Below are 26,425 nucleotides of genomic sequence, written 5' to 3' on the forward strand. Positions count from 1 at the left end.
CTCTATATTGGATTTTCAGTTGAGTTCCTAGGTAATACTTAATAATTTAACAATGCAAATGAAAGGGTTTTTAAAAAATCCATTGTATTTGAATTAAAAGGAAAAAATACCGGTCGTTATCAGTGGTCATCATCCACCCAGTAGATTCTATGGTATCAATTTGAAAATCCTACGTCAGCTCCCTCTCAATTAATCAAGTTCGCAAAGTTGGGTGACGACTATACCCCTTCAGGCTTTTATGGTTTAGGGGTGATAAAAATGATGTTTTCATCATATATAATTAGGGATGGGTACCAGCACCGGTCCAGACATAAACGGTAGTAACTAGGGGTGGGTTTTTATAATCGATTCATCGATTAAAATCGATTCTGGCTTGGATAACGTAAAATCGATTCATTTAAATCCTGAATCGATTTTTTTAATATAAATTTATTTTGCTTGAAATGCCAGAATCTTTGGTGACATCTCACAAAATTTCAAGAACCACCAAACAGTTAAGACAGTAAATGAGAGCAGGTACACGGATTCTGCACATAGACTTAAACACACAGTGCGACCCGCGGATCAGAATCAGTTAGATGTCGCCTTTCTCACGGTTGGGGCTGAAAGCCGACAGCTCGCTGATCCTGATGTTTCGGCGGGTCCGCGCTTTGTGTTTACGCCCTTTTTGCGCCGATTCTAAAGCTGTTAGTTTGATCTCTCTCCAAACAATATTGACCGAACCAGCAGCAAAAGAAGATCCAAACGATTCACATAAAATCGTCATGAATTCACTCTGACTTTTACTGTTTTGCTTCCACCGCGATGCACAGCTCTCTCTCTCTCTCTCTCTCTCCCTCCCCCCCCCTCTCTCTCTCTGTACTTCAAGAACAGTTTCCCTTTCTTCATTATTCGCTTGCTTGTTACGCACCAGTCTACCGTAGTTTACAGCGCTGTCAGCCGCTGTTTTTTTCCCTTTTACATTCTTCCGAAAAGAAAACCTCATTTCTGCTGTTCAATACTGAACAAATTTAAACTTTTTAAAATTATTCAAAATGCAAAACGCTTAACCGTGTCTCTAATAAAACCGCTGTAACTTCAGAGGTAATGTTCATATGTTGATTAATGGTTTTCTTTCGTTTTTGATGTACTGCAGAATATTTTTTATAAAATCCCAGGCCAGGAAAATCACCTTCATGTTTTTCTGTGTTTTATCTTCAGCTACTTTGACACAAAGGCATCTGCTGTGATGCTCACACCTTTGATAAAGTCTTGCGTGTGTCAGCTTCCTTTTTATTGATACAAAAATATGTAAATGTACTGATTTGAATTATAATATTTCTGACTGTCAAAATTTCCCAGATTTAAATCGAATCGAATCGAATTAAATCGAATTAAATCGAATCGTGGATCGAATCGATTCGGGACCTTGTGAATCGGAATTGAATCGATTCTAGAAATCAGTGACGATACCCAGCCCTAGTAGTAACCAGACCAAAAAGCAGTGCACATTTTGGTGCTTTTTGGTCTGGAATATTTTATTATATTAATAATAAAATATTATTAATATTTTTAAAATGATAGCGGCACACACGAAAAATTTTGAAGCACAAACCAGCACAAATGTAGCACAAACGTTTAACATCAATTTTGTTTGATTTGGGTAATGTGGGGGGGCTGGTTGACCTTAGACCTTTACATTTTCATTAATATATTTAAAACAGAAGCAGCACAAATTACAATTTTAGCAGCACAAACATAGCACAACTGATTGACACCAATTTTGTTTGATTCCATTAATATGGGGGGGCTGGTTGACCTCCGGTGACCTCTAGAAATTTTTATTAATATCTTTAAAATGATAGCGGCACAAAAGAACATTTTTGCAGCACAAACCAGCACAAAGGTAGCACAAACGTTTGATACCACTTTTGTTGGATTTGAATAAGGTGGGGGGGGGGCAACTCAACTTCACTCACATTGCAACAAGTGCTTTAAGGTGATACTGTGCAAAGGAGGTAACACCTCAAATCTGACGACGAACCTGGTGACGCATAGTGTTTTTTTAAAAGCCGAGAAATGCACCGTATTTGATAGCTTGCTGCGAGACCTCACACCGAGCACATCTTCTGCGGGTGTGGTGCCTGTTATCGGTCCCGGAGTTAGCAACATCCCCCAAGAACCTGAAGAGGAGACTCCTGGTCCCTAGCCCTGCCAGTGTAGCAGAAATGATGACGGATGATGATGATGGCAGCAGCAGCGGCCATTCTTCTCTGCGTGAGTAGCTTAATGTTGTTCGTGTGTAATTTACGTTAAGTAGGCTAACCACGTTATTACATTAATGCATGTAAGGTGAACTAGCAAACATCATCATAGCTACATGCAGCTGTCCTCTTGTTTGATGGCAGATACTCCCTTCACCCTGGCCAAAAAGGCTAAAATGACCAAAGAAAAAGTGGAAAACAGCTGAACATGAGAGGTTTTTGGACAAAGTTTGTGTTTTTTCCATTATTTAAAAAACACAAACACAAAAGAGTGATACCATATATGCCCCATAGCTGCAGAAAAGGCTAACATTGTTATCTTTTTACAAAAAAAAAAACAGCTGAACATAAGAGGTTTTTGGACCAAGTTTGTGTTCTCCATTCTTTAAGCACTGGTTCGAGCACCGTTTAAGCACCGGCACCATTTCAAAAGTACCGGTTTGGCACCGGTATTGGATAAAACCTAAACGATACCCATCCTTATATATAATACATTTATTGTGCAGCTCTTAAAGCTACACAATAAATGGAGACATGACTCACCTACATCACCTTTTCATAATTACCATCCTTGCAGAAAAGGTAAGTTTTCTATTCTCTGACTCAGTGCTATGATTGAACATTTTCCTCTGATTCTTGTTTTAATTGTCCAATGTAGGCAATTTTCGGGAAAGGCAGTCTCATGGATGAGCCCCACCAGAGAGACAACATGTTGTTATGACTGTAGTAATACGGTAAAAGCCCCCATAGAGACTGGTTCCCACTAGATCATTAATACCCAAGGCATGCAATTCTTTGTAAACACCCTGTAATGGTTAGCTGAAAATCTGTCCATCTCAAATACAATCTCTTTTCTTCCTATTTTTATTTCCCTCAGTCTTTTTTGGCATACTTGTTTCTCTTCCCACTCAAAAATTTGACTCTTCCACAACTGATATTTTAAATTTATTGCTTTTTCAGCTCTGGCTAGAGTTATCTCAGCCATTGTGTAAAAGCTTTTTTACCTAATAGTTTTGCCACAATGGACAAATTCTTGCCTGTCACCTATTAAAGCGAGCACATCTAAGGCCCTGCCTTTAGAGAGCGCATGATGAGAGGGCACTGAGAGGGATCACTCACAGCACACGCAAACATGCACGATCCAAAGGAGGGTGTAGTGAGAAAGCTAACTTGAGGTCAGGTGTGAGAATAAGGAAAGCAAAGATTATCCACTTTTCTGGAACAGGCTGTCTATTTGGATTGACACATTAACCCACATTTGAAGAAAAACAAAAAAGTAGGTCTACTTTCCACGTCTGGCCCAAACTGCTTCCTCTGCTCTCTGTGGTGCCACTGTTGCCATTTTAAGTTCAGTTCCTGTGCCTAGCACTTTCGCTGTATGCTATTTGCAGCTGTGAAGCTATTCAAACAGTCTGCCTCATAAAAACACTCCACCTAGACAAAGTGTGCCATTTTTTCCCGTTTTTGTTAGAAATAGGCTAGCAAATGTGCTGTTGGAGAGAACATTTCCATTAACAGAGGGTGGAGAAACAATAAGGGAGCAAGTTAATTAGGCATATTTATTGAGTATATCTTCTGCATGGCACTGAGACTTGTAAGCATGCTACATATAGAATCACATTTTCCACATTTTTAATTAATCCTGCAGTCTTACTAGTTTCCTATTGTGTGTTTGTGTTTTAAATACTGTTTGTTTTCAGCTAAGAGCTACTGCACAGAAGCTTGTTATGTGACTGCATAGTGACAATAAAGAATCTTGAATTAATGTCAGGATGGCTACCTGACCAATTTTATCAGTCACTGAGTGTCCTATGTAGCATTCTGTTTGCTGGCACTTTTGTATTCTGCAGTGCAAACCTTTTCTAATCTACACTACACTGTTTTCTTAGGGTGCTGCTTTTTTAAACCGGGCTAATTACAGTACAGTCTCTAATGCGAAGGCAATTTGAATCTTCTTTCACTGACAGGCCAGCGTAGAGGATGTCGGAAACTCTATACTGAGCACTTGAGGTTACGTGCTTCGTAGTTCACAAAGGCAGAAAATTTGCCAGTTAATGGGCATACTGTAATGACGTTGACCTGTGCTTGGACCAAGCTGAATGCTGCTGATTGTCTCAAAGGACGTGATCTTTACAAAGGAAGCAGGAGGTAAAAGGTTACATTTTTGTTTGCCTTCTGGCTGACATTCTCTCTCTTCAGGATAAAGATGAACATGAGAGACAAAACCTGTCCCTGAGAATTTTCTTTAGAACACCCGATATATAAGTACATGGGAATCCCTGCACATACCCATGAAATGCAGTGCAGAAAGCACAGACAAGCTAAGCTGTACAGATGTTCCACTAATGAATGCAAGAACGTATTTGATGCAGACAATTCACCTGCTGACTGAAAAGCAACAAGGAAAAATCCACAGTTTTTGTAAACTTCTTCCAAAACGTTTCCTTTATTCTCACAAATGTTGGACTGTAATTTTGAGGAACAGAAATGAAAAAAACAAAAACAGAAAACAAAAACAAACAATGGCCGTGACCTTGTCTAGGTGTCTCTATGGAGATGAGGCCTCAACATAAAGCATTCCCCTCTGTGTGCTGACAGACCAGCCTGGCCAAAAACTTGCCTTACAACTCCAAAGGCTAAGACACATGGTGCGTGACGCAAACACTCAACTCTACTAAAAGATATTTTTACATACATGTATATGAATTTATGTACTAATGTTCCTGATATTCCTTTTCTGGCTCTGCCTTTGAAAATGGATTCAGTTTTTATATAAACTGCACATTTATAAGGGATCTGTGCAAAAGGTTTTTCTTAATTTACTCTGTAAAAATAATCAGCTTGTAAAGTGGAATTGCTGAAGAGAGCCACAGGGTGATGCCTCCTTTGCAGTGCTTGAATTCGGACACAGGCACAGAAATAAGGCTTTGACTGAGATTCCCATGTTCAATGAAATGTAGTGCTGAGGTCACTTTTAGGTTGTATTGAACAAAGCACCAGAGCGAATGTCTCCACTCCTGTGTCTGACAAATGTCTAAACTATTATAGGCAAGCTAGCTAAGTGCTACGTATTACTCTCTCTTCTCGGACAAGGACACATCATAGGTGGTGATCCCTGATCACTTAACAGCATGTGTTATCCCACCTGTTTATTTAGAGGCTGCAAGACACCCTTCATCTCAACTTCAACTGAAATGGGTTCCTCAGCTTGCTGATTTTCGTTGTTTCTTTTTTTTTTGATGATGACGGATGATGATGGCAGCAGCAGCCGTTCTTCTCTGCGTGAGTAGCTTAATGTTGTTCGTGTGTAATTTACGCTGAGTAGGCTAACCACGTTATTAAATTAATGCATGTAAGGTGAACTAGCAAACACCGTCGTAGTTACATGCAGCTGTCTTCTTGTTTGATGGCAGATACTCCCTTCACCTTGGCCAAAAAGACTAAAATGACCAAAGAAAAAGTGGAAAACAGCTAAACATGAGAGGTTTTTGGACAAAGTTTGTGTTTTTTCCATTGTTTAAGCACTGCTTCCAGCCAAGAGTGATACCATATATGCCCTATAGCTGCAGAAAAGGCTAACATTGTTATCTTTTTACAAAAAAAAACAGCTGAACATGAGAGGTTTTAGGACCAATTTTGTGTTCTCCATTCTTTAAGCACTGGTTTGAGCACCGGTTTGAGCACCGTTTAAGCACCGGCACCGTTTCAAAAGTACCGGTTTGGCACCGATATCGGATAAAACCTAAACGATACCCATCCCTAATTAAATGTATTTTCAATGACTCTACCTACCACTTTAGTTTAACCACTAAAATGTCACATCAGACTTTGTTAAGTGAAAATGTCCTAAGTAATTATGTTCACAAGGCTGAGTGACCATCTTTAGACCTTATGGGGTAAACATGGCCTTAGTGCTAGCCTCTTAAGGACTGACCTCTCACCTCTGTTTGTATATTACATTAAGATGGTAATGGAAATACTGTCTGCTGCAGGTTCAGTTTCTTCTTAGTGATGTTCAGTATGTGAATGTCAATAACTATTGATTAGAAATCTGAAGCACAAATATTTTTTTAAAAATAGAGAGCACATGGCACTCTAAAAGCTGGTTTCCAACAGCATTTAAAAGTTGATGTGTTGCATTATTTTTTGCTACTCACCAGAACCTGTCTGAAAAAACAAAATATTTGCAGACCATAGGAATTATATTATCATCTGTGGCAAGAGCTGTTATCTTTTTTGTGTTATATCATCATTAGCAAAGACGAATACACCTAGGCTTGTTTGTTAGGTTAGTTTTTTGAAATTGTTTCTCATTCTCTTTAGAAGTAACAATTATGTCCAATTGTCAGATATGCCGAATAGTCTCTTTAGAAGTAAAAATTATGCCAAATTATTGTTTTTAAGTTGAATTAGGCTATTTAGTTTTTCCCTCAACAGTTCAACGTTTCTTTGATTCTCAATGTCCATAGTGTTAGAGGCTACACCGGTTGCATTAGTTCAGTGGTCCCATAATGTAGTGGTTTACACATTTACCTAACAAACGAAAGCTATCTGGAACAGTCCCGGGAGCAGACATAAATCCTCCCAGAGGAGGCTGCATCAGGAAGGTAAAGTTAAAGTTCAAGATCAAATGTGTGGAGAAGCCTGCTATACTGATCCCTTGTGAAAGAGCTGAAAGTAGCCAGTCTTAATAATTCAAGGTTTCTTTGTTTCCCAATGACCATTGTGTCAGGCAGTGATGGTGTGATGGTACAGTACAGTCAGATAAATTACCACTACTTTTCTGAAGATCCATGAAGATCCCTACAGGCTGTCTCTGGGGGAAGAGTAAGCCTGAGAGAGAAAAAGAGCAGGTGGCACAAGGCTTAACCTGAGCTAAAACGCATCCAATGAGCTCATCTCCACAGGCTTAGCCAGCTTCCAAGTTGTCTGCTTTCTGCCAGGACAGCCAGATCTGGGTACTCTGGTCCAGTCCGTCGAGTCAGCCACCAGCCCTCTGCTAATCTGTCTGAGCACTACCGTTGGGCCATATGTTTACCATCTTACCAACAAAGTAACATATGCACTGTCTTGTTTGCTTGCAAAAATATGCTGTCTATAAAGGATTTAAGATGTAGTGTAGACATCACTCTTTATTTCTCTGTATGTGATGACTACCACAGGAGTGACAGCTACAGGTAAACAGATTCAGCCCTGTCGTGCAATATAATCCCATCACATCCACTGTGAGGATGTGACCTTATCTCACAATATCCCCTCCATTCATGTCAAGGCAGCCCAGGTAAGCCCACAGGTAAAAAAACAGATCCCAACAATCCCACTGTCTCGATAACAAGTGTGTAGCGTAAGCTCCACTAATCCTTTGTTGTGAACGTGTACAAGTGAACCTGACATAACCTCAAAGACGCCACACATCAGCACTTTCAGATATAATAAACTATGTACTGTGGTATTCAGGAGTGAAATCAACACACTGAGTCAAGCTGAAGAGGAAACATTTTTTTCTAGCTGAGGTTTGGTTGAGCCTTATTATAGTGGCTGTGTCAGCACCATATCTACCTTCCTGGTGTTATGCACTAATCCCCTGAGTCCAAGCCAATTTTAATGATGTCATGCCAGACTGGTGCTGATGTTGTCCTTAAGCTGTGATTAAATTACTTACGTTAAGAAAAACAAGTGATATACCAGCGTCGTGGATAATGAGTTTCTAGCAAATTCCCTCAACAGCATGAAAAAACACTAATCATACCCTTTATTGAATATAACATTCTCCACAAACACTTCTCACTGTTTTACTGTGGTGAGTCATCTGTTGCTACTGTTAATTTTCTTGTCTTGGTTAAGAGAAGCTTCCCACCACCAGCAGGCCTACAAATGCCTCAATCAGCCTAAACTACGTGAGGAGACACCTCAGCAGGTTCCCAGTCACGATGTTCATTATCGTTTGCACTACCGTCATCACCACTGCACAATCTACTAAATGATCTCGAAGAGGGACCTGCTCAAATGTGAGGCGTAATGGTGAAAATGGTCCTCAAGGGACTTGCACACGCAATGTGTCCTTCTCATATGAAAGGTCACATGGTAGCAACCTCATTAAATACTATGCTCATTGGGAAAAAGGCCACCTGGTCTATGACGGCAAACCAAGTCCAGTTTCTTTTTCTATTCCACTGCCAGAATAAATGAATAGAAAAATCAAGTTTTGGTTGTAGTTTATGAAATATGCCTAAAACTCATTGCTATGGGGAACAGCTATGGCCATGATAGCCAATCTACATTCTGTTCATTCTGAGTCATTCTCGTCATGGTTTACTCTAATGGAAAACACAATTAGTGTAATAGCTCCATTCAAAGCTGCTTATTTGTCAAATAAGTTGGAAAGTAATGTCAAACAAGTTGGTGGAAAACTGAAACAAGACCACAGTGGAAACAAATAGAACCAAGCATGAGGCTGCCGGTACTGGCTGTTTTCATATTAAAGCCAGATGTGTTGTTTTGTCAGACCAACAGTAAAAGCCAAAGAAATTCAAATTATAGAAACAGCAAAACAGAAAAAGACTTTCCAATTAAACTGTTTGTCAAATTGCATCATGGTTAATGTAGGCGCTAAGTTAGCAAGATAAAAGTATTAGTGGAATAAAAATAGGCATAAGCATTTGTCCATTGTCCATTTGTCTGACACTACAGAAGAAGTGCACTGCTAATTGGTGAACTACTCATTTCCAATGACTAGGTGGCTGAAAAATACTTCATAAGCATCAGACAGATTCAGAAATAGAAATAATTACTACTTGCTGCCCTAGGCGTCTCTCTGTTGCCATTCACGTCACAAAGTTCTTGCACCATTATGAAAATCAAAATCAATGCTTTTTATGACCTTTTCAAGACCTCAGTAATTGGAGCGGCACAGTCTTTATGTTACAACTGTGTGGGCACTACTGGACTTCAGAGATACTTTTTTCTGGACTTAAAAGATACCAGAGGGAAACTGCACCACACTTCTGTTAAAACATGTGTACCTGATTTAATTTGTACAACAAAAAGCAGAACAATACACCAACTATTTTTTTTTAAATCTACAAGACGACTTGGTGTGGTGCGTATACATGACTTAGTGCAAAGCACACACTCACAGTTACCATTAACCTTTGTATGCATTACTTTCTAAAACTAACCCCTGTTTCTCTTTCCGACAAGCATATGTCAGTATTTACAATGTATGACTTGATGAAGCTACTTTGAAGTTGCTGACAGACCAGTACAAGTTGATTTTAATTATGTTATTGGGTTAGTGCTTGTTAGTGTCACAGTCCTTATAACTACAGCAAGTGACATTAAAACCGCACGTGTAATGTTTTTTTTAAATAAATCTTAAAGGTGAAAATTTTAAAATATATGAAGCACATAGTCTAAGACCTTTAAGGAGCTTTTTATTACTTGAGTCTGAATCTTGCAGCATTCATATACATATGCATTATGATGTATGCTTTATAAATTAGGTTGTTTTTTTGTTTTTTTTAAAGAGATGCTGATGTTGCAAAGGTCCCTGTAGGCACCTTATTTGTGCAGTCTCATGACAAGCAGGAAGGAACACAGTATCCCTCTTTCACACAAAGCCACCCCATCACTCACTCACATGCAGAATGAAAAATTAAAAGACCAATGTCTCACCTGGTCGTCCACTCTGTGGGCCACGATTGTAGCCCCCTCCTCCTGCTCAGCATCGCTGAGGGGTCGGATTCTCAAGGCAACCTGCAGCAAACAGAGCAAACTCTGAATGTAATCAACTTGGATATGTTCGGTTTCATGACATCATATCTAAGAAAATGACACTGACAGCACATAAGACAACATGTCTAAGGTTTTATCTGTAGTTTCAACTGAATTTTTACAAATGCTTTAATGTCACTTGTTAGAGTGCTTCAACAGAAAAGCATTTTATAAGAAAAAAAACTGGCTCATATATCAGATGCAGCGCACGCTGTGCTGATTTTGAACATTACAATGGTTTTGGGAATGAAGAAAGCAGGTGAGTAATGTTCAATACGGCTCAGGATTGGCTTTGTGCAGGATAAAAAAAAGAATCCCTCAAGATGAAATGTGACTTAGAATAATAAAGATGTGCGAATATAAGTAGGAAGGGGAACTATGATACACTGCTATATTGCATTAAGGGAGTTGTAAAAGATGTATCCTAGTAATAACCCAAATTCATGAAAATGAAACACATAAATTGCATGAGTAATCTTTCAAATGTCAAACACATTTTTTTCACCATTTAACTTAATAATTAGGAAAAATGCAGGATCTTCTAACTTTTAAGTCTTTTCTCTCTCACAACCCCAATTCAACCAGGGTAGGTAAACTGGAAACTCAAAATATCACTTTAAATGCAGAGCTGTCGTTTTAGAGTCTAAATTATGAATACTGGATGGCACTTGGCAGACACATAACAGCTTAATGAGTGGAGCATTGTAATACGACAGCATTATGCACATTCAGACTCCTACTGTTAGTCTAAATCTGTCTGCATGATTTAGAGATCAGCAGAAAAGCTCTGACTGAATTAAAACAGGATGAAAACAGAGTGTAGCAATACCAGCAGTGTGTTAGATCCACAGGGGTGGCACATGAGCTGCATTCATATGCATTCAAACAAATGTGCTATGACGTTCATGTATATAAGGGCTTTTATAGTGGATGTGGATCCACCTTGGATTCACCTAGGCAACAAATAGAAATAAGAAGGTCCTCTCTCTATCAGCACCATGTAGAAGGTGTATTACATGGGGGACAAGAGAGGCCGGGCAACTGAAACAGCCACTTCAATAATTCAGGTAAGGGCTGCAATGCAGGTGGTATAAAAGAAAATTGAACATTCACTATAAACGCCATCAGCTTAAATGGTTAGGAATTCAAGAAGAAACCACTAGAAAGAAGAACAAGAACCTAAAAATAAACTATGCTTAGGCTAACTCCATGATGCCGCTAATATATTTTAGTTTAATTAAATTATATGTTTTAATGCCGAGCTCACTTAGGGGTGAATAGGATGGGTTTTTTTTGTTTGTTTGTTTGCGCTTTTTATATATAAAAGGTGGTATTTGGTATCCAGTGTGAAGCCACCTTTTAGTGCATATGCCATTCAACAAAAAATACAGGCATTTTTAGGCAAACTTCACAGGACTGCAGCCTACAGGTGTACTCTAATGAAGTGATCACCGAGTGTTCAGTTAACTGGCAGAAAATTTATGAGCTTGTTTGTATTAAATGGTGATGGTTTTCTACTACTCACCAACAGAGCGAACTCATTTGACAAAGTTAATAAAGGTGTTAGAGCTCAATAAAAAAATATCATTAAAAAAAAGCATAGGTTGAAACTCACAGTTAGCTGGTGGTCCTTTGACTCTCCGGTGTCCTTCATGTTCACTTTCGGTCAGCCTGAAGGATAGCGAGCATCAACAGAAAACGGGGCACTGGACCATCCCGCTCCCCGTCGCTACCTGCATGCCACCTACTCTTTAAGAAAAAAAAAGCACCTGCAGCACACCGCACACACCTAACATCTACTAATATACCCGGGTTCTGCCTTTAATGCTCACTGGCTGTAGCTTGTCCGTAGTAACAAGCGCGACTGGCGAGCTAACAATCTCTTCGAGTCGTTTTTACTCAACGACATTAGCTTTCCTACAACTACCGACCGACTCTACTCTCTCACTCGCTTCCTCTTTGTGTCCTCGAGAGCGCGTCGGTGGGTATCTTCCACGCAGCGGGTCGGGAAACACGGGAATAATTTAGCCAGACAAAGAGTTAAAGGTAGCGGCAGGTAACAGCAGCACCAGCAACAGCTCACCTGCTACTCGCACTTCTCTGTGTCTGTCCTCGCTCCTCTCCGCTCCGTGTCCTGTGTTTACGCGCGCGCGCGTCTGCGTTCGCGCGTGCTGTGTTGTCCCTGGAGATTCGCGGAACACCGGCAATATCAAATCAGCTACTGTAAACACCAGTACATCCGATTATAAAATAAAACCCTCTAGTCCGGGTTTTCATTGCTTTGGGTGAATAAATAAATAAATAAATAATATGGCATGGCATGTGTACTCCCAGTTTTCCTATCCTAGGCTACACAATGATTGTAAAGGAAATACAAACATAACCCTCTGTACCTTGTAAAAGTGCTTCATAGCAACCTGGGTCATATTAACATTTTATAACGCTTCTGAATTTCAAAAGGACAATAAAGTAGACAAAAAGTCACATTTAAACGAGCATTTATCAGTTATTGGACTGGATGTGCCTTTATTATTAAGTATTTTTAAAATAAATCTTTTGGAGAGTTTCTAAAACACCTTTAAAACAATGGTGAATATTTTTAAATGGCTGTATGCGTTTATCCAAACCAGTTATTGTGCATTCAGATAGATCTGTGATCCTAATATCACACATTTTACGGACGCGAATAGTTGGAAAATGGTAACCTTTTTTAAATGTCTTTTTCTGTATGAAATACCCTTTCTGTGTCACTTTGCTGACATCTGGTGGAAATGTTATGCAATTACCGTTTCAAGACATACCGTTTCACCTGTATGGAGAAAAAAAACAGAAGAGAAAGCAAACAACGAAGAGCAACATAATAAAAAAAAACCCAGCACCATCACAATAAACTAGCTAGCAGTAGATAACAGTAGATACTAAATAATAAACGATATTGTGCAGCACGCAAGATAGACAGCGCACAATGTGCTTTGAGGCAGCAGCCAAGAAAGGTGTAGTCCGCGTCTGTGAACACCCGTGTGTACACCTGTGTGCATACCTGTGTGGATCAGCATGCTTGTATTCCAAAGGTTTCTCCATGTAACGATCTGCTAGGGAGTGTGGGGAGCCATAGCCCCGTCCACCAGGGTATGAAGCAGGTATGGAGGAGATCCAGGCCCCAGATATCCAGAGGCCCCAGAGTACAAGGACCCGAGGAGGACCACCAAAGGGGGGGAACCGTGCCACCCTCCTGGGAAGAGCTGAGTAGAGCCCCAAACGAGAGGTCATCCCGCAGCTACGGAGCAGAGGCCAGAGGGGGTTGCAGTGGCGTGCCCGCGGGCTCTGCCAGCAGCCAGCTGTGCCAGAGGACCGAGCTTCAGGCCCAGAGGCCTGAGGGCATCCCACCCCCCGGAAGGAGCCCAGCCGGGCCACAGGCGCCCGGCCCTGCCAATCAGCCACCAGGAGTGAGCCGGTACATACATGAGCGCCCAGCCCCAGACAACAAGGACCACCAACACACCAACATCTGAGGGTATCAAACACTGGCAGGGAGTGTGGTGAGGGGAGATAGGCCTCCGTACTTTAGAGGGCCTGAGATGTACCCAGAGAGGTTGAGTCTAAGACCCCACCTGACATATAGACACAGACGAACAGGCACACGCGGACACAAACGTGCATTCCCACCCCATATGCACAACCAAATACTCAGCACTCACCCAACGTGTAGACAGACACAAATAGACACTGCACAGACAGTCGCACTCCCCAAACATACTCTATATCCCAGGTCCAGATACCCCCGCCCTCAGAGGGGCAAGCCGCACCTAGGCCCAGGAGATGTAACCCTTCTCTCTGGGGTGGAGGCAAGCAGACCACCTCCTTATCTGCAGTAGCAGGGAGGCCCCGCATCCCAGACCCCAGTTTTTTTTTTGTTTGTTTTTTTCTTTCTTCCCCCCCTTCTCACCGTCTCTTCTCCCCTCTGTTTTTCTTTCTCTCCCTCTCTTTCTTTCATTCTTTCTCCCTGTCCTATCCCCCAGTCATGTCTGTCCCGTTTGTAGCAACCGAGAATAAAATTAATTCATAATTATAATAAAGGTCAATCAAATGGACCAATATGGCAAGGCCATGATGATCCACTTGGTAAAATAAATCCGCTTGGCATCTTTCTTGGCCTTAAGACAACAATTCTGATGGCTAAAGATCCAAACGGGACACAAAAAAAAACAACAACAAAAAAACCCCATACCGTTTCAAGACCGTTTCAAGACAACAAATACATAAAAGGGGGAAAGGGAAAAGGCAGTTTAAAAATATAATAACATAAGCTGTTTTTACGACCACAGAGCGTATTTAGAAAATGATCGGTAGTGAAAAAAACTTTAGATCTTTAAAACACTAAACTTCTATAATATTTACTGAGATACTGTGTCCGCTGCACTCTCCTGACATCTGCTGTAGAAATTGTGCAATTACTATTTTAGACAATCAATTTCAAGCGGCTTAATGCTGGGGGGGAAAAGCCGGAAAATGAGCAGAAAGGGGAACATAAAATACCTACTAAAGTAAGTTGTTTTTACTTTCATAATTTTTACTTTTCTAAACAACCTAAGTAACCTATAGTCTTTAAAAACAAACAAATAAACCAAACCAAAAGAAGGTAACAGGGATATTTTAAACTAGAATTACCCTTTAGATCCCATTGTATAGTTCCACCAAGCAGTTAGGACTTCTCTAGACCTGATCTTTGGGATATAAAATGTCATTGTTTCGTCATTTCCATCGTCATTTTATCCTCTCTGATATTTGTGTGATATTTCCTCCTAAATCTGAATTCTAGGTTATTGGGTAAAAATATCTTCAGTCTTGCAGTGCTGTGAAAAAGTATCCTGTCCCTTATGTTTCAAATCATAAAACTAATTTTAATATTGGATAAAGACAACATGAGTAAATACAAAATGTATTTTTAAATGATTATTTGATTCATTAACAGAAAAATGCTATCTAAACCTACCTGTGAGAAAAAGTGATTTCGCCCTGACCCTTATAACTGGTTGAGCCACCTTTGCCAACAAGAATCAGATTTGTTAAATGACAAATTAAGTGTGTTTTATCACACTTTTTCTAAAGCTGATTTCAATTTCATGAGCTACACTCAGCCCTGATTACTGCCAGACCTGCTAAACAACAGTAAAATAAAAAAAGGACCTGTTTGACAGAATGAAGTAGGCTAAAAGATCTTAAAAAGCAACGAATCAGGCCGTGATCTAAAGAAACTCAAGAAAAGATGAGAAATAAAGTCACAGGGTTACAAAGACCTTTTTAAGGCTTCGGGGCTCAAGCGAACCCCGGCAACAGCCACAAACTGGTGTAAATCTAACAGGATTTCATAAATAAATTCATAATGTTGATGATATGAAACATTTAGATTTGTGACAAATATGTAAAACTAAATATATAGAGCTCACTAAAAATGGGATAGCCATGTGCTCATAGAAACCTTCACATCTGACCTCAAAAAACCAAAATCGAATAATTTCATCACTGAGTACAAATGAACCCTGGTCCCTGCCTCTTCATCCTTTACTTGGGAAGAATTGTACATATTTTCAGCAGTCTTTAAAAATACTCTAGGAATCACTAGTTCATGATACACTAATTGCATGTGGATATGTTTCAGTTAAATGCACAGGGAGATCTTAATGATCTCAGGCACGAACACTCAAAAACAAAATTAAGACTCATCGCGTTGTACTCAAAGCTGGTTTATTCAATTTACGATTAGACCCTGAAGTTTGCGTACACATACACACACACGCACACACGCACGCACACACACACACACACACACACACACACACACACACACACACACACACACACACACACACACACACACACACACACACACACAAACAAAATTAAGCACCACTCTCTGTGCCTGTACAGTGCAACATGCTGAAACAAACACACAAAACGTATTAATGACACGGCATATATCCAATCCACACAGAAAGTCATCGTTAGTCGGTACAAACATGTATTGTTTGGATTGTTTGCTATGGTGAAAGTAATTACCTGGATTCATTAATCAGAGAGCAGCACAGCTTCCCGAATCACAATAGGAATGACGACTTTATTGGATTAGTTGGATTAGATATACAGGGAGTATGAATTAATGGCCCATTAGAAAATACAAAAAAATAGTGGTCCTATGTATTGCTGGACAGAACTAGAAAAAGTATATAAAAATGGCGCACAGTTTAAACATAAAACAGAATAAGACAACAATCTGTTATTTTACAACTTATTTACAGAAGCCATGGTCTCAAGGTAGTCTCGTCTCTGTAGACTCCTAAAGCTTCACTAGCAGGCGTGTTTGTGTGTGTGTGTGAGACTGCAAATAAATTATACTGCTCCACAAACTCCTGCTGTGTGCTGCCAGTGCTGGCTCTGTGCTTCACGAATATCACGCATGGAGCACACTACATAGAAAATAACGATGCATGAGCTATCGCGTTCACATCTTTTATCTTTGGAGACTCAAATATAAGATGTCAAAATTAGTACACATCTCCATTTCAAAGGCAGAGAGAGAGAGATCTCAACTGAATTTAAACTTTCTTTTTTACATTATTGGGAAACAACTTTTTTTGTGTGGTTTTTTTTATATGTTTAAAAGAGCGTGTGAGGGTATCAAAGGACAAAACAGATTAAGAGCTTGTTAAGTTTGACAGCACTTCTTGGAAACGTCTAGCACGTTCTCCAAGAAAGGATAGAAATGTCATGAATGAGCTAAAAGAACAGAGAGAAGATTACAGATATTGTTCCATTATCATTAGACTCCACACGCTGGAGTCCTGACTGACGTGAAGCCACACAGTTTCCTCTGTGAGTCTTCTATCAGCTGCATGTTGCTGTCTTGTAGATGGTATGCGATGCTGCTTCTCTCCTTGGGCAAACAGGGAAGTCTATGCTTGGAAGTCATTTCCAAAGTGTCTCCTCTGTTCTTCGGTCATGGACAGGTAGGTGGCCCTCATAGTGGGAGAGTACTATAGACAAAACACCAACACAGAGACATATATAGAGAATATTACAAGTCTGTTGTATTAGATTGTGGTGATGTAAACATGTAAAACTCATTTGTAATGGAAGAAAGTAGGGAAAATGGGCTTAAAGGAACAGTCCACTGAATATCTATCTTAATGTATCAAATTCACTCTACTGTGGCACTGACATGAGAAATGTTTGAGGCTCTCGACTCCCCTAGTGGGACTTAAAGCAGGGAAAGCATGGATGATCAGGTTAAAAAAACAGGTGAAGTGAAACTACAGAAGAATGAATATATAGTACATGTTTATAGTATAGCTACACGCTAGACAGTTTATTAGTTACACCTATCTAGTTCTGGGTTGGAGCACCTTTTGCTTTCAGACCGGCTGTAATTTTTGCTTTAATAGGAGGGTTCATAATTTTTTCAAATCACATTTAAAGTCAATTAAATCACCTTTCTTCCCCATTCTGATGGATGCTCAGTTTGAACTTCAGCAGGTCATCTTGACTATTTTTACATGCCTAAATATCTTGGGTTGCTGCCATGTGATTGGATGACTAGGTATTTGTGTTAGCAGTGGAATAGGTGAGCGTATGGCTGGCGAACGTATGCGTATATAAAGACTACTGGCTAGTATATCAACAAAAATTCTGTGTTGGAGAGTATGCAAACTTTTAAATGCCAGATTTCATTCCTACAGTGGTTGAATATTAGTTTCTAAGACAAAGTTTCAGTGGAGTATTCATTTAAATCATAACAGACCATGGCAGGGTAAAATATTTTAGATATCACCTATAGTTTGTTTTAAAAGGCCAATCCTTTATTCATTAAATACACACATAGCATAAAGTATGAAACACTTTCCAGGTAAAATCCATTTTATTGCAGTGCACAGAATCCCTACTGCTAACACTTTTGTGTCAGTGCTAGGTGTAAAACGAAATGACCGGAGAAAGACTGCATGCACATAGGAGCTGACTGTGAAAGTACCCAGAGACGCAACTACCGTACCACCCTGTGAACACCAGGGGCTGAAATACCCTTGCTAAGTGAACCTATCTGCGACGGGGACAATAGGTTGCAGATTAAAAGTCATGCTAAACAGGAGAACTGCACAGGAGACGAGATAATGTGAGGTGAAGGAGAAATGATAGGAGATGGAACAGAGGGACAAGTGAGGGACTTTATTCCTGACAGAGAGAGAAGAAAAGACTTACTCGATTTCTATACTGCTGAGAGTATATCTCCAAAAGTTGATTAAAAAAAGAGGGAATATAGAAATGAAAGATACAAACAAACATACACATGACAAACAAACAAACAAACAAAAAATATATAAAAGAAGCTGTTAGCCGAAGATGACTGCATGATTCTGTACAGTTATAGCCATGAGGAAGAAATTAACATGCATATTATTTGGTTGTATTAAAGAGTCAAAAGACAGAGCATATCACATGTTTAGTTGGTACTTTAGCTGGAATTAAAGGTTGAAGGTTAATGATAATGATGGCTAACTTAAAAAGAATTACATACATTAAAACTGCAGTAACACATGTATAAATTTGGTTCAATTTAGATTCTAAACATATAAGCAATCTTTAATAAAACATCTGAGCAGGAAAAAGGATAAAAACTTATTTCTTTCCTATAACTGTAAGCAAAATCCAGATTAGAGATCTGTAAAATGGTGTACAGCATGCTATTAGGAGCGTGTGCTGAATGAAAACTTCATTTAAAATGTTTCTATTTTTATCTCTGTGATATAACAGGAGACTAGAGGCCCAGCAGGGTGCTGAGTTAATTCAGTGAGGAAGAAAAACTTGTGTGTTGACAGTGAAAGAGTTTATGGGTTACGGCCTGTGTCACCTTATCCCGAGAGAGAGGCCTGAGAGAGGCTAAATGATGTTCTGTTCATATTAAATATTAACTAAATTACTTCTCCTCTCCTTGCTTTGGCACTGTAAGCCAACCTCCTGTATGTTGTTCACAGCAGAAAATAAAAACCACAGTGTAAAACACATGAGTATCTGGTTAAATACTATAAAGAACCTTTAAAAAGAGTGGATTTAATCGGAACTAAAATGTAAGTGACGTGAATGTAAAATGTAACAAAGGAGGTTAGCTGAGTCACCAAGTTAAAAAAATGAAAGAAATAATAAGCTGTTATTTCTAAGAAAACCACTTCCTGAGTTTAACTGAGAAAGAAATGACATCATAGGAAGGACTTGGCCTCTGGCACCCAACGCACCGATGGGGGTGGAGAGCCTCGTCCTATCAGAGGCACATTCTCATACCGTGGATTTCCCCCGAAAAGAGCTGTGTGGTTCCTGCAGAAAAAAATGAGACAAGTGACTCGGATATGGCTCAAATTTCTGATGTCACTTTCCCCCCCCCCCCCAAGTTGTTTTTTTTTTGACTCACATGTACTCAGACATTGGGGCATTGGAGACAGCCGGGGCGGGCGGGTGCAGGCTGGTCTGGCTGCCCATGCTGCTGCTGTAGCTGCAGAAGCTGTGCATGTTGGTGTGGTCAGGGTTCTGAGACCCTAATCTCCTTGCCCGTGGGTTGAACGGGTCCTCCTCATCCATGTCATCGTAATCTTGTTCCCTTCAGTGAAAAATTAGGAAAGGAGCATCAGAGGAAAGGTTTACGATATTGCATTTCTTGGGTACGGTGTGAATGACGCCTGATGGAAACAAAACTTCAAATTACAGTATTCTTTGGTATGTGCTGGCTTAGACGGTACACCGGGATGTACATAGAGAATGGTGCAGAATGAGAAAATGAGGGCGCTCAAGCAGGCAGACAAGCCTGAAAATGTACTGACCTGCAGGCAATTTGTCTCCATGCCCTGGGAATGGCACACAGCATGACAGTGAAGGCACAGGCTGCCAGAATGGAGAACAGGCAGAGGTACAGTACACCCTCCACTCCATCATAGCACACCCCCACCATTGCATCCAGGTAGTCCTAAAGAGGTCAAATGCAGAACACAGATATGTGGCCAAACTGTTTGCTCATTATCTGTACTCTCGCTGCCATGTTTGACTACACAGCGGAACAAAATGAGCCAAAGATGAAAAAGCACTTAGTGCACCGGTGTGCGTCATCATTTTCTTCATTTATGTCTTGCACATTCGGTGGGACTTCAACATCATTCACGTAAACCGCATTGCAGTCATGAACCGCACTGTGCAAACAAACTTGCAAACAACAAAAGAGGTTTTTAAAATTACTTTTATCTTCTCTGCTCTCAGTTCCACTTTCAGTTTTACTCTGAAATCCTGAATGGCCACTTACTCTCAAGTTGACCTAGTTGTGCTTCTCTAATGCCAATTAGGATGCAGTGAACAAACCTTGTTGAGCCCCCTGCAGTCCAGCAGGGCGGTCAGCTGGTGCAGACTGGCCTCCGAGGAGTTGAGCAAATGTTGTATACCCAGGAGATCTCTCTGTGGAGAGGTCAGCGTATCATTGAAAAACACTTCAGCCCTTATTTTTTTTCTCAAACTACAGCATAAAAGTGTTTCTGTGTGCCATACCTCAGCCGTAGGAAACAGTGGTACAGCAAACTGCAACAGACCCTGGATCTGGATCTGCATGGTGGTCAGAGACCTCTGGAAGATGGCCAGAGGCTGCAAACAAAAGTACAGAAGCAAATGAACAGCAAGCAAATAACACATATGAATGCAGCAAGCCTTGGGCTGAGTAATAGAGGTACTGTAATATGTACAGTAATTTAAAAAAAGCCTCAAAAACTATAGGTAAAAACATTAATGCCATAATAATTGGCTTTGATTTTATGTCACTGATCTGGTTTGGATTTATTGAAATGGAAAATCCAGGTTAATGGTCAAAAAGACTGGCCTAAGCTAAATCTAATTTTCATTGGAGGTATTGGGTGTTATCACAGTTTGTGTTTCCCCCTGTTTTATACAGCGATTTCAGATTTTACAACTTTATTAAAAACCCAACTTTTTCTTATGATAATATAAATACAAATAAAATTTTTATATGTCAAAACGTCAGATTCTTCACTTCATTTTAACATGCTTTGATTTTGGTTACTTGAGACACAATATCCCATCTCAACAACAGATCTATGTTCCCACCAGCAGGGGGCAAAATAAGCATCCAAATTCAGCCCAGAGTAATGGGATAGTCTGTTCTACCTGAAACACAATCGTTCCTGCCTTTTTTTTAAAATTAACATTCAAGTATGATCATATATCAATTAATCTGCCATATCTTCAAAGTAAATCTGTATCTTCACAGTCATCCAGCCTAACAAGACGAGCCTGGAAACCCCCACGCCTGGGGCACAGTGTTAAATTGAAACAAGATGTGGTCAATTACCTCAACTATACATAAATGTAATTGCTTTCCTCTGATCTGACATTTTTTCTCGATCTACACGATCGTCCATGGCCCAGTAGCTCTCTGCTACACAGTCGACTGGCTTCAATTGATTTTTTTCCCCCAACTTTAGCTTGAGTGAGTTTGTTCTAAGCCAAATAAAGTGAAAAAATAGGACAAAGACAGTGCATGGAGGAGGACAGTAAAAAAAAAAAGAGAAGAGATGATAAAAATAGATAAAGAGTTGGCACAGGAGTGATGCCAAAGGCAGTGTTACGCTGGGGCAGGAAGGTAGACCCGCAGGGCACTGCGGAGAGACAAACACCTAAGAGAGTAAGATAAACAGGGGGGAGAAGCTTGTTTGCTTGCCAGTCAGTGTGAATTCCTGTATCTGCCAGCTTGCTTGTGAACTTTGCACCTGTTGGCTATCTGTGTGACAGTGAAAAGAGCGCTGACTTTGTTTACCAGGCAAGGTGACGCTTGTCTGCCCTCTGCCGCTGTGCTCTTGTGGTGTGCTCCTCGGGGCATGTCTACAAGAGCCAGATAATAAGATCTGAGGTCTGGTGAACCAGAACTTACAGAAATTGACTTAACTGCTGACTGATGTCAGCTGGGAAGTCAGTGAAGTGACCCACAAACTGCTTTCCCTGAAGAGTAACTCCACAGATCCTCAGAAGAGTGGGAGGAGAAGAGATTCTCCAGGTTGTTTCATCTAACGTGCAATTTCATAGCCTTTGTCTCGGCAGTTTTGTAACACTAAGGTATGCTTTGTCATGCATCAAGGAAGCAAGAACAGAAAGAGAGAAAAATAATGGCGACAGTCTTTGATCCTTGGTGGTTTTATAACTCCTCTGCTAGAAGTTAGGATGTAACTCAGACAGACAGGGCTGGACGAAGGGAAAGCCTGACAAAGATGAAGCCTGAGGGGCAAAGAAATGAGCAAAGACTGAGCATCGCAAATTACAGTTCAAAAGACATGAAGGCATTTTGCTGTTAAAACGGAGCGACATTTGTTTTTTGTAGCTATTAATATCGATTAGTATCGCCACAACAACAGCTGTCTTAAGTCTGTTTAAATGAGTCAGGAATGACCTTGCTCGTATTTAAATGGTCTTTTAAATGCTGTTTACACAATTCACATTTCTGAGATAAAAAAAAAAAATTCAGATAAGTTTCTTTTTAATAAATAAAAAAAAGAATAAGTAACAGTTTCTTCTTTAAACTTCTAAGATGGAGTTTTGAGGAGAAATTTGGAGTCTTTTAAGGGCTGATTATAAAAAAGAATATAATATTAATCCTGCCATAATTAAACTAATATTAGGCTTAATCATGAATCTGTTTGATATTTCCTCATTAATACCTTTAAAAAAGTAAAAAAAAAAATCAGGACAAAGCGTCTATTTGAATGTTGATGCAGTGGGTAGTTTGAACAGATTTGTTAAATTCAAAATAAACATACACTCACGGGACACTTTATTAGGTACACCTTACTAGTCTTCGAACTTCTTTAATTCTTCATGGCACACATTCAGTAAGGTGCAGGAAACTGCTCAGAGGTTTTGCTCCATACTAACATGATAGCGTCACACAGTTGCTGCACATTTGTTGAGTGCACATCCATGATGCAAATCTCCTGTTCCACCAAGGTGCTCTACTGGATTGAGGTATGGTGTCTGGTGATGTTCAATCTCAGTTTGAGATTTTTTGAGCTCTGCGACACGATGTGTTATCTTGCTGGAAACAGTATCCACACTGCTACACCACCAGTAGGAACTTATGTAATGATATAAGGCAGGACAGATGCTTTCATGTCGCTTTTGTCAAATTCTGTTCTCGCCATTCAAATGTCACAGCAAAAATAGAGACTCATCAGACTAAGCAACATTATAATCTTCTATACTCCAGTTTTGGTGAACCTGTGTGAACTGTACTCTTGTTATCAGCTGACAAGAGAGACAGCCTGTGTGGTCTTCTGCTGCTGTAGCCCATCTGCTTCAATATGTTGTACACTCAGAGACGCTCTTCTGCATACCTTCTGCTATGTTCCTGTCCTATAAGCTTGAAACAGTCTGGCCATTCTACTCTGACCTCTGGCATCAACAAGCCATTTTCACCCAGAGAGCTGCTGCTCACATGATATTTTTTCCTTTTTGGGCCATTCTCTGCAAACCCCTGAGATGACTGTCTGGGGAAATCCCAGAAGATCGGCAGTCTTTGAAACAATCAGAGCAGCCCATCTGGCACCAACAACCAACCACAACACAGTTCAAAGTCACTTAAATCGCCTTTTTTGTCCCATTCTGATGCTTGGTTTGAATTTCACCAGCCCATCTTGAGCATGTCTTCATGCCTAAAAGCAGTGAGTTGTCACCCTGTGACTCTTACATTTCTGTTAACTAGCAGCTGAACATGTGTACCTAATAATGTTGATGGCAAGTGCATAGCCACCAAAATAACAACATTTAACAACGTTAAATTGTATCTGTAAAATACCCAGCAAGTGTCCAGTTTTACCTGCACATCATAAATCCTCATTTATGGATAAAGATTTAATTTCAAATGTCTACAGAACATTTCTTTGTGTTAATCAAAACTCTTTTGGCTTAGATGTGTGGACATTTTATGACCTGCAATTTTTGCGAGGAGCTCTGCAACACATCCCGTTTCCTACCTGCTGGAAGGGGTTGGAGAGAGTCTGGTTGCAGTACAGATAGTAATGAACAATATCTGAGAAAACACAAACACAAAAGCAGGCAGAAAATGTTTTTTCATCATCATTGTCCTCGCCTTGCTAAATATCAATTATCGCCATGGCCACAAATTTAATGTCACATAATGAATCCATTAAACGATCATTATTATTCACACCACACTTACCAGCACTGATGACATCCTTTGTTTTACTCATGATGTATTTGTCAGGGGAAATGCAGAAATCACTCGTGCCCTAAAATAAAACAGGAGATGTGAGAGGAGTGGAAAGAGAGTGGAAAACAAGGACATATCAGAAAAAAAGATTGAATGGTTCACATTTCATGACTCACAAAAAAATTCATGACTCACATTTCAAAGAAGGAATGATGTGGTGTGTCAAATGAAAGTAATCAGCTTGACAATTATTTATACATATTTTGTACTAAAACATTTTTCCAGAAACATGAATAGTGATTGCTATCATTTTTAGCGCCTTTTGACACAGTAGAGGGAATACGGCTGTTTTTGTACCCCTTTAACACATCTTAACAGGAATGCTTTTCAATTCAATGCAAAGTGCTAACAAGAAACCTGCCTTGGCAAAAATAACAAAAGACAAGTGGCAGTCTCCGCTGAACTGTGCCGTCTGAATGCTAAATGTCCCCGGGGCTCAGGACAAACACTGCGTGTAGCTTAACCTTCTCTGGGGGGTACGCTAATGAGCCCCACACAGAAGAGATAAAGCAAACTGTGTTTCCCAGCAAACCTGAGCTAGTTTGTTAGAGACGAGCTCTGCAATTCAGGAGCAAGTCTGTTAGAATTCCTGAAGGGACGACAGTGAATCTCAGAAAATGCAAAGTTCTGACTACCCACTGTTGGTAATTAGGAGTTCTGCCAATGGGGTGTATTCATTATGCATTTATTTACTAAGGATTCAGCCATTAATTTAAGTGCAGTCTGCACACAGACAGGATGTGAAGATTATCTTGCAGGTCTGTCAGTCACACCTGTAAATGCAGTCACACATGAAGCTGATCAGAAACTCAGATAAATCCAGATTCTATGTACTAAACAGTTGTTAGTTCCTGTGGTTGTGGTGGGTGTCTTCGCGTCATTAGAGCAGGGCAATGAAATGCATTCTTATTTAAAGTGGGACACAGCTGCGCGACTGCAGTGGCAAATCGATTTTCACAAGTTCAGCTCTCAGTCGGGGTGGAGGAGGTCGAAGATTTTCAGACATTTTCAGATGGCAGTGGTACGTGGAGGTTAAAGAGGTCACCATGTGTGTGGCGTTCCTGCACATACGCACAAATTCTCCATAGGTGCTAGCTGGCTCGCTGAGCTGAAAAATTGTGTAGAACAATTACATCTAAACAGGAATGTTGGCCTGTCCTGTGTTCAGTCTGTAGTGCCTGAAAATGCTGTCAGTGATTTTATTATAAATGAGGTTTTTGCATAAATTCAATCGAATAGTAAATTCAAAAGAGATCTTTCAATTAATGAGTACTTTCACATCTTTCTCTATGTTAAATTTTGTTTTTTGGAATTAGGGCTGAAAAGATCAAAAAATGCAAACAAATAAACACATTCTAACTGCTTTTGCCGCTTTTCTCTATTTGATATAAATTCTAAAAGAATTTGTTTAAAGAAGACACCTGATTAAAGCATAAAGAATGAATCAACATTTATTAAAGATGAAATGCCTTCATACGATGATGTCTACAAGTCTGTTATTAGAAACTGAAAACTGTGAAGTCCACACTGACTCACAAGCACCAACTGTCTGCCTAACATTTATGCAAGCAGTTTGCATATAACCCTCACATTTATATAAAGGAACACACACACATGAAATCTGGGCCTTTCACATAAACATCTCCTTTAAGAAGTAACACCTGCATCGACATAAGCACAAGCTCCTATTTACACATATAAATGATGTCTGAGGAGCCAGTGCAGATTCTTCATGTAATTGCTTTTACGAAGCCTTTATGATGTTTACTCCCAGGCAAAGAAAAGGCCCAGGTGGACTTTATCTATAAATTCTCAGAAACAGAGGTACAGTAAAAGCCAATTTCTATCCCAACTATCTACACAAATGTATCATCTAGGGTTATACACTGGATCCTTAATGAATTTATTAGACTACCTGTCATAAAAAAAGGAAAACATTTCAGAAATTTGTCAAAATAATATTTTTCATTGTTAGTTATTTTGTTATTTATTTTGGTATTAATTAATAGCAAACTGATTTCACATATTTACACCCAAATTTGAGCACATGGACTTCTCAGAAAAAAAACTCTGCAATGAATTGAGCATAAAATTA

At 39.8% G+C, this 26,425-nt stretch overlaps 2 protein-coding genes across 6 annotated transcripts in view; both read right to left on the minus strand.

Annotated features, from left to right (window-relative positions):
• kif19 (kinesin family member 19) overlaps positions 1–13,292 on the minus strand; it is a 39,253-nt gene extending 25,961 nt beyond the window's left edge. Inside the window, exons 1-3 of one of the 4 annotated variants that reach the window (XM_080873543.1) lie at positions 13,057–13,291; positions 11,632–12,198; positions 9,918–9,998 (exon numbers count right to left, since the gene is read on the minus strand). In XM_080873543.1, coding sequence (XP_080729669.1) covers positions 9,918–9,998; positions 11,632–11,670 — 120 coding nt within the window. In that variant the 5' untranslated portion in view covers positions 11,671–12,198; positions 13,057–13,291. Of the gene's footprint in view, positions 1–9,917; positions 9,999–11,631 lie in introns of all 4 variants that reach the window. The other 3 variants (XM_080873544.1, XR_013970565.1, XM_080873545.1) reach the window with 3 other exon arrangements.
• A 2,529-nt stretch (positions 13,293–15,821) lies between these two features.
• Positions 15,822–26,425, minus strand: part of ttyh2 (tweety family member 2) — a 76,739-nt gene continuing 66,135 nt past the window's right edge. The window contains exons 7-14 of one of the 2 annotated variants that reach the window (XM_080873784.1): positions 24,280–24,349; positions 24,074–24,129; positions 20,589–20,681; positions 20,406–20,498; positions 19,877–20,019; positions 19,471–19,656; positions 19,344–19,376; positions 15,822–17,047 (exon numbers count right to left, since the gene is read on the minus strand). In XM_080873784.1, coding sequence (XP_080729910.1) covers positions 17,032–17,047; positions 19,344–19,376; positions 19,471–19,656; positions 19,877–20,019; positions 20,406–20,498; positions 20,589–20,681; positions 24,074–24,129; positions 24,280–24,349 — 690 coding nt within the window. In that variant the 3' untranslated portion in view covers positions 15,822–17,031. Of the gene's footprint in view, positions 17,048–19,297; positions 19,377–19,470; positions 19,657–19,876; positions 20,020–20,405; positions 20,499–20,588; positions 20,682–24,073; positions 24,130–24,279; positions 24,350–26,425 lie in introns of both variants that reach the window. The other variant, XM_080873783.1, reaches the window with a different exon arrangement.

This window comes from Rhamphochromis sp. 'chilingali' (assembly GCF_963969265.1).
Source record: "Rhamphochromis sp. 'chilingali' genome assembly, chromosome: 22".
NCBI classification, from domain to species: domain Eukaryota; kingdom Metazoa; phylum Chordata; class Actinopteri; order Cichliformes; family Cichlidae; genus Rhamphochromis; species Rhamphochromis sp. 'chilingali'.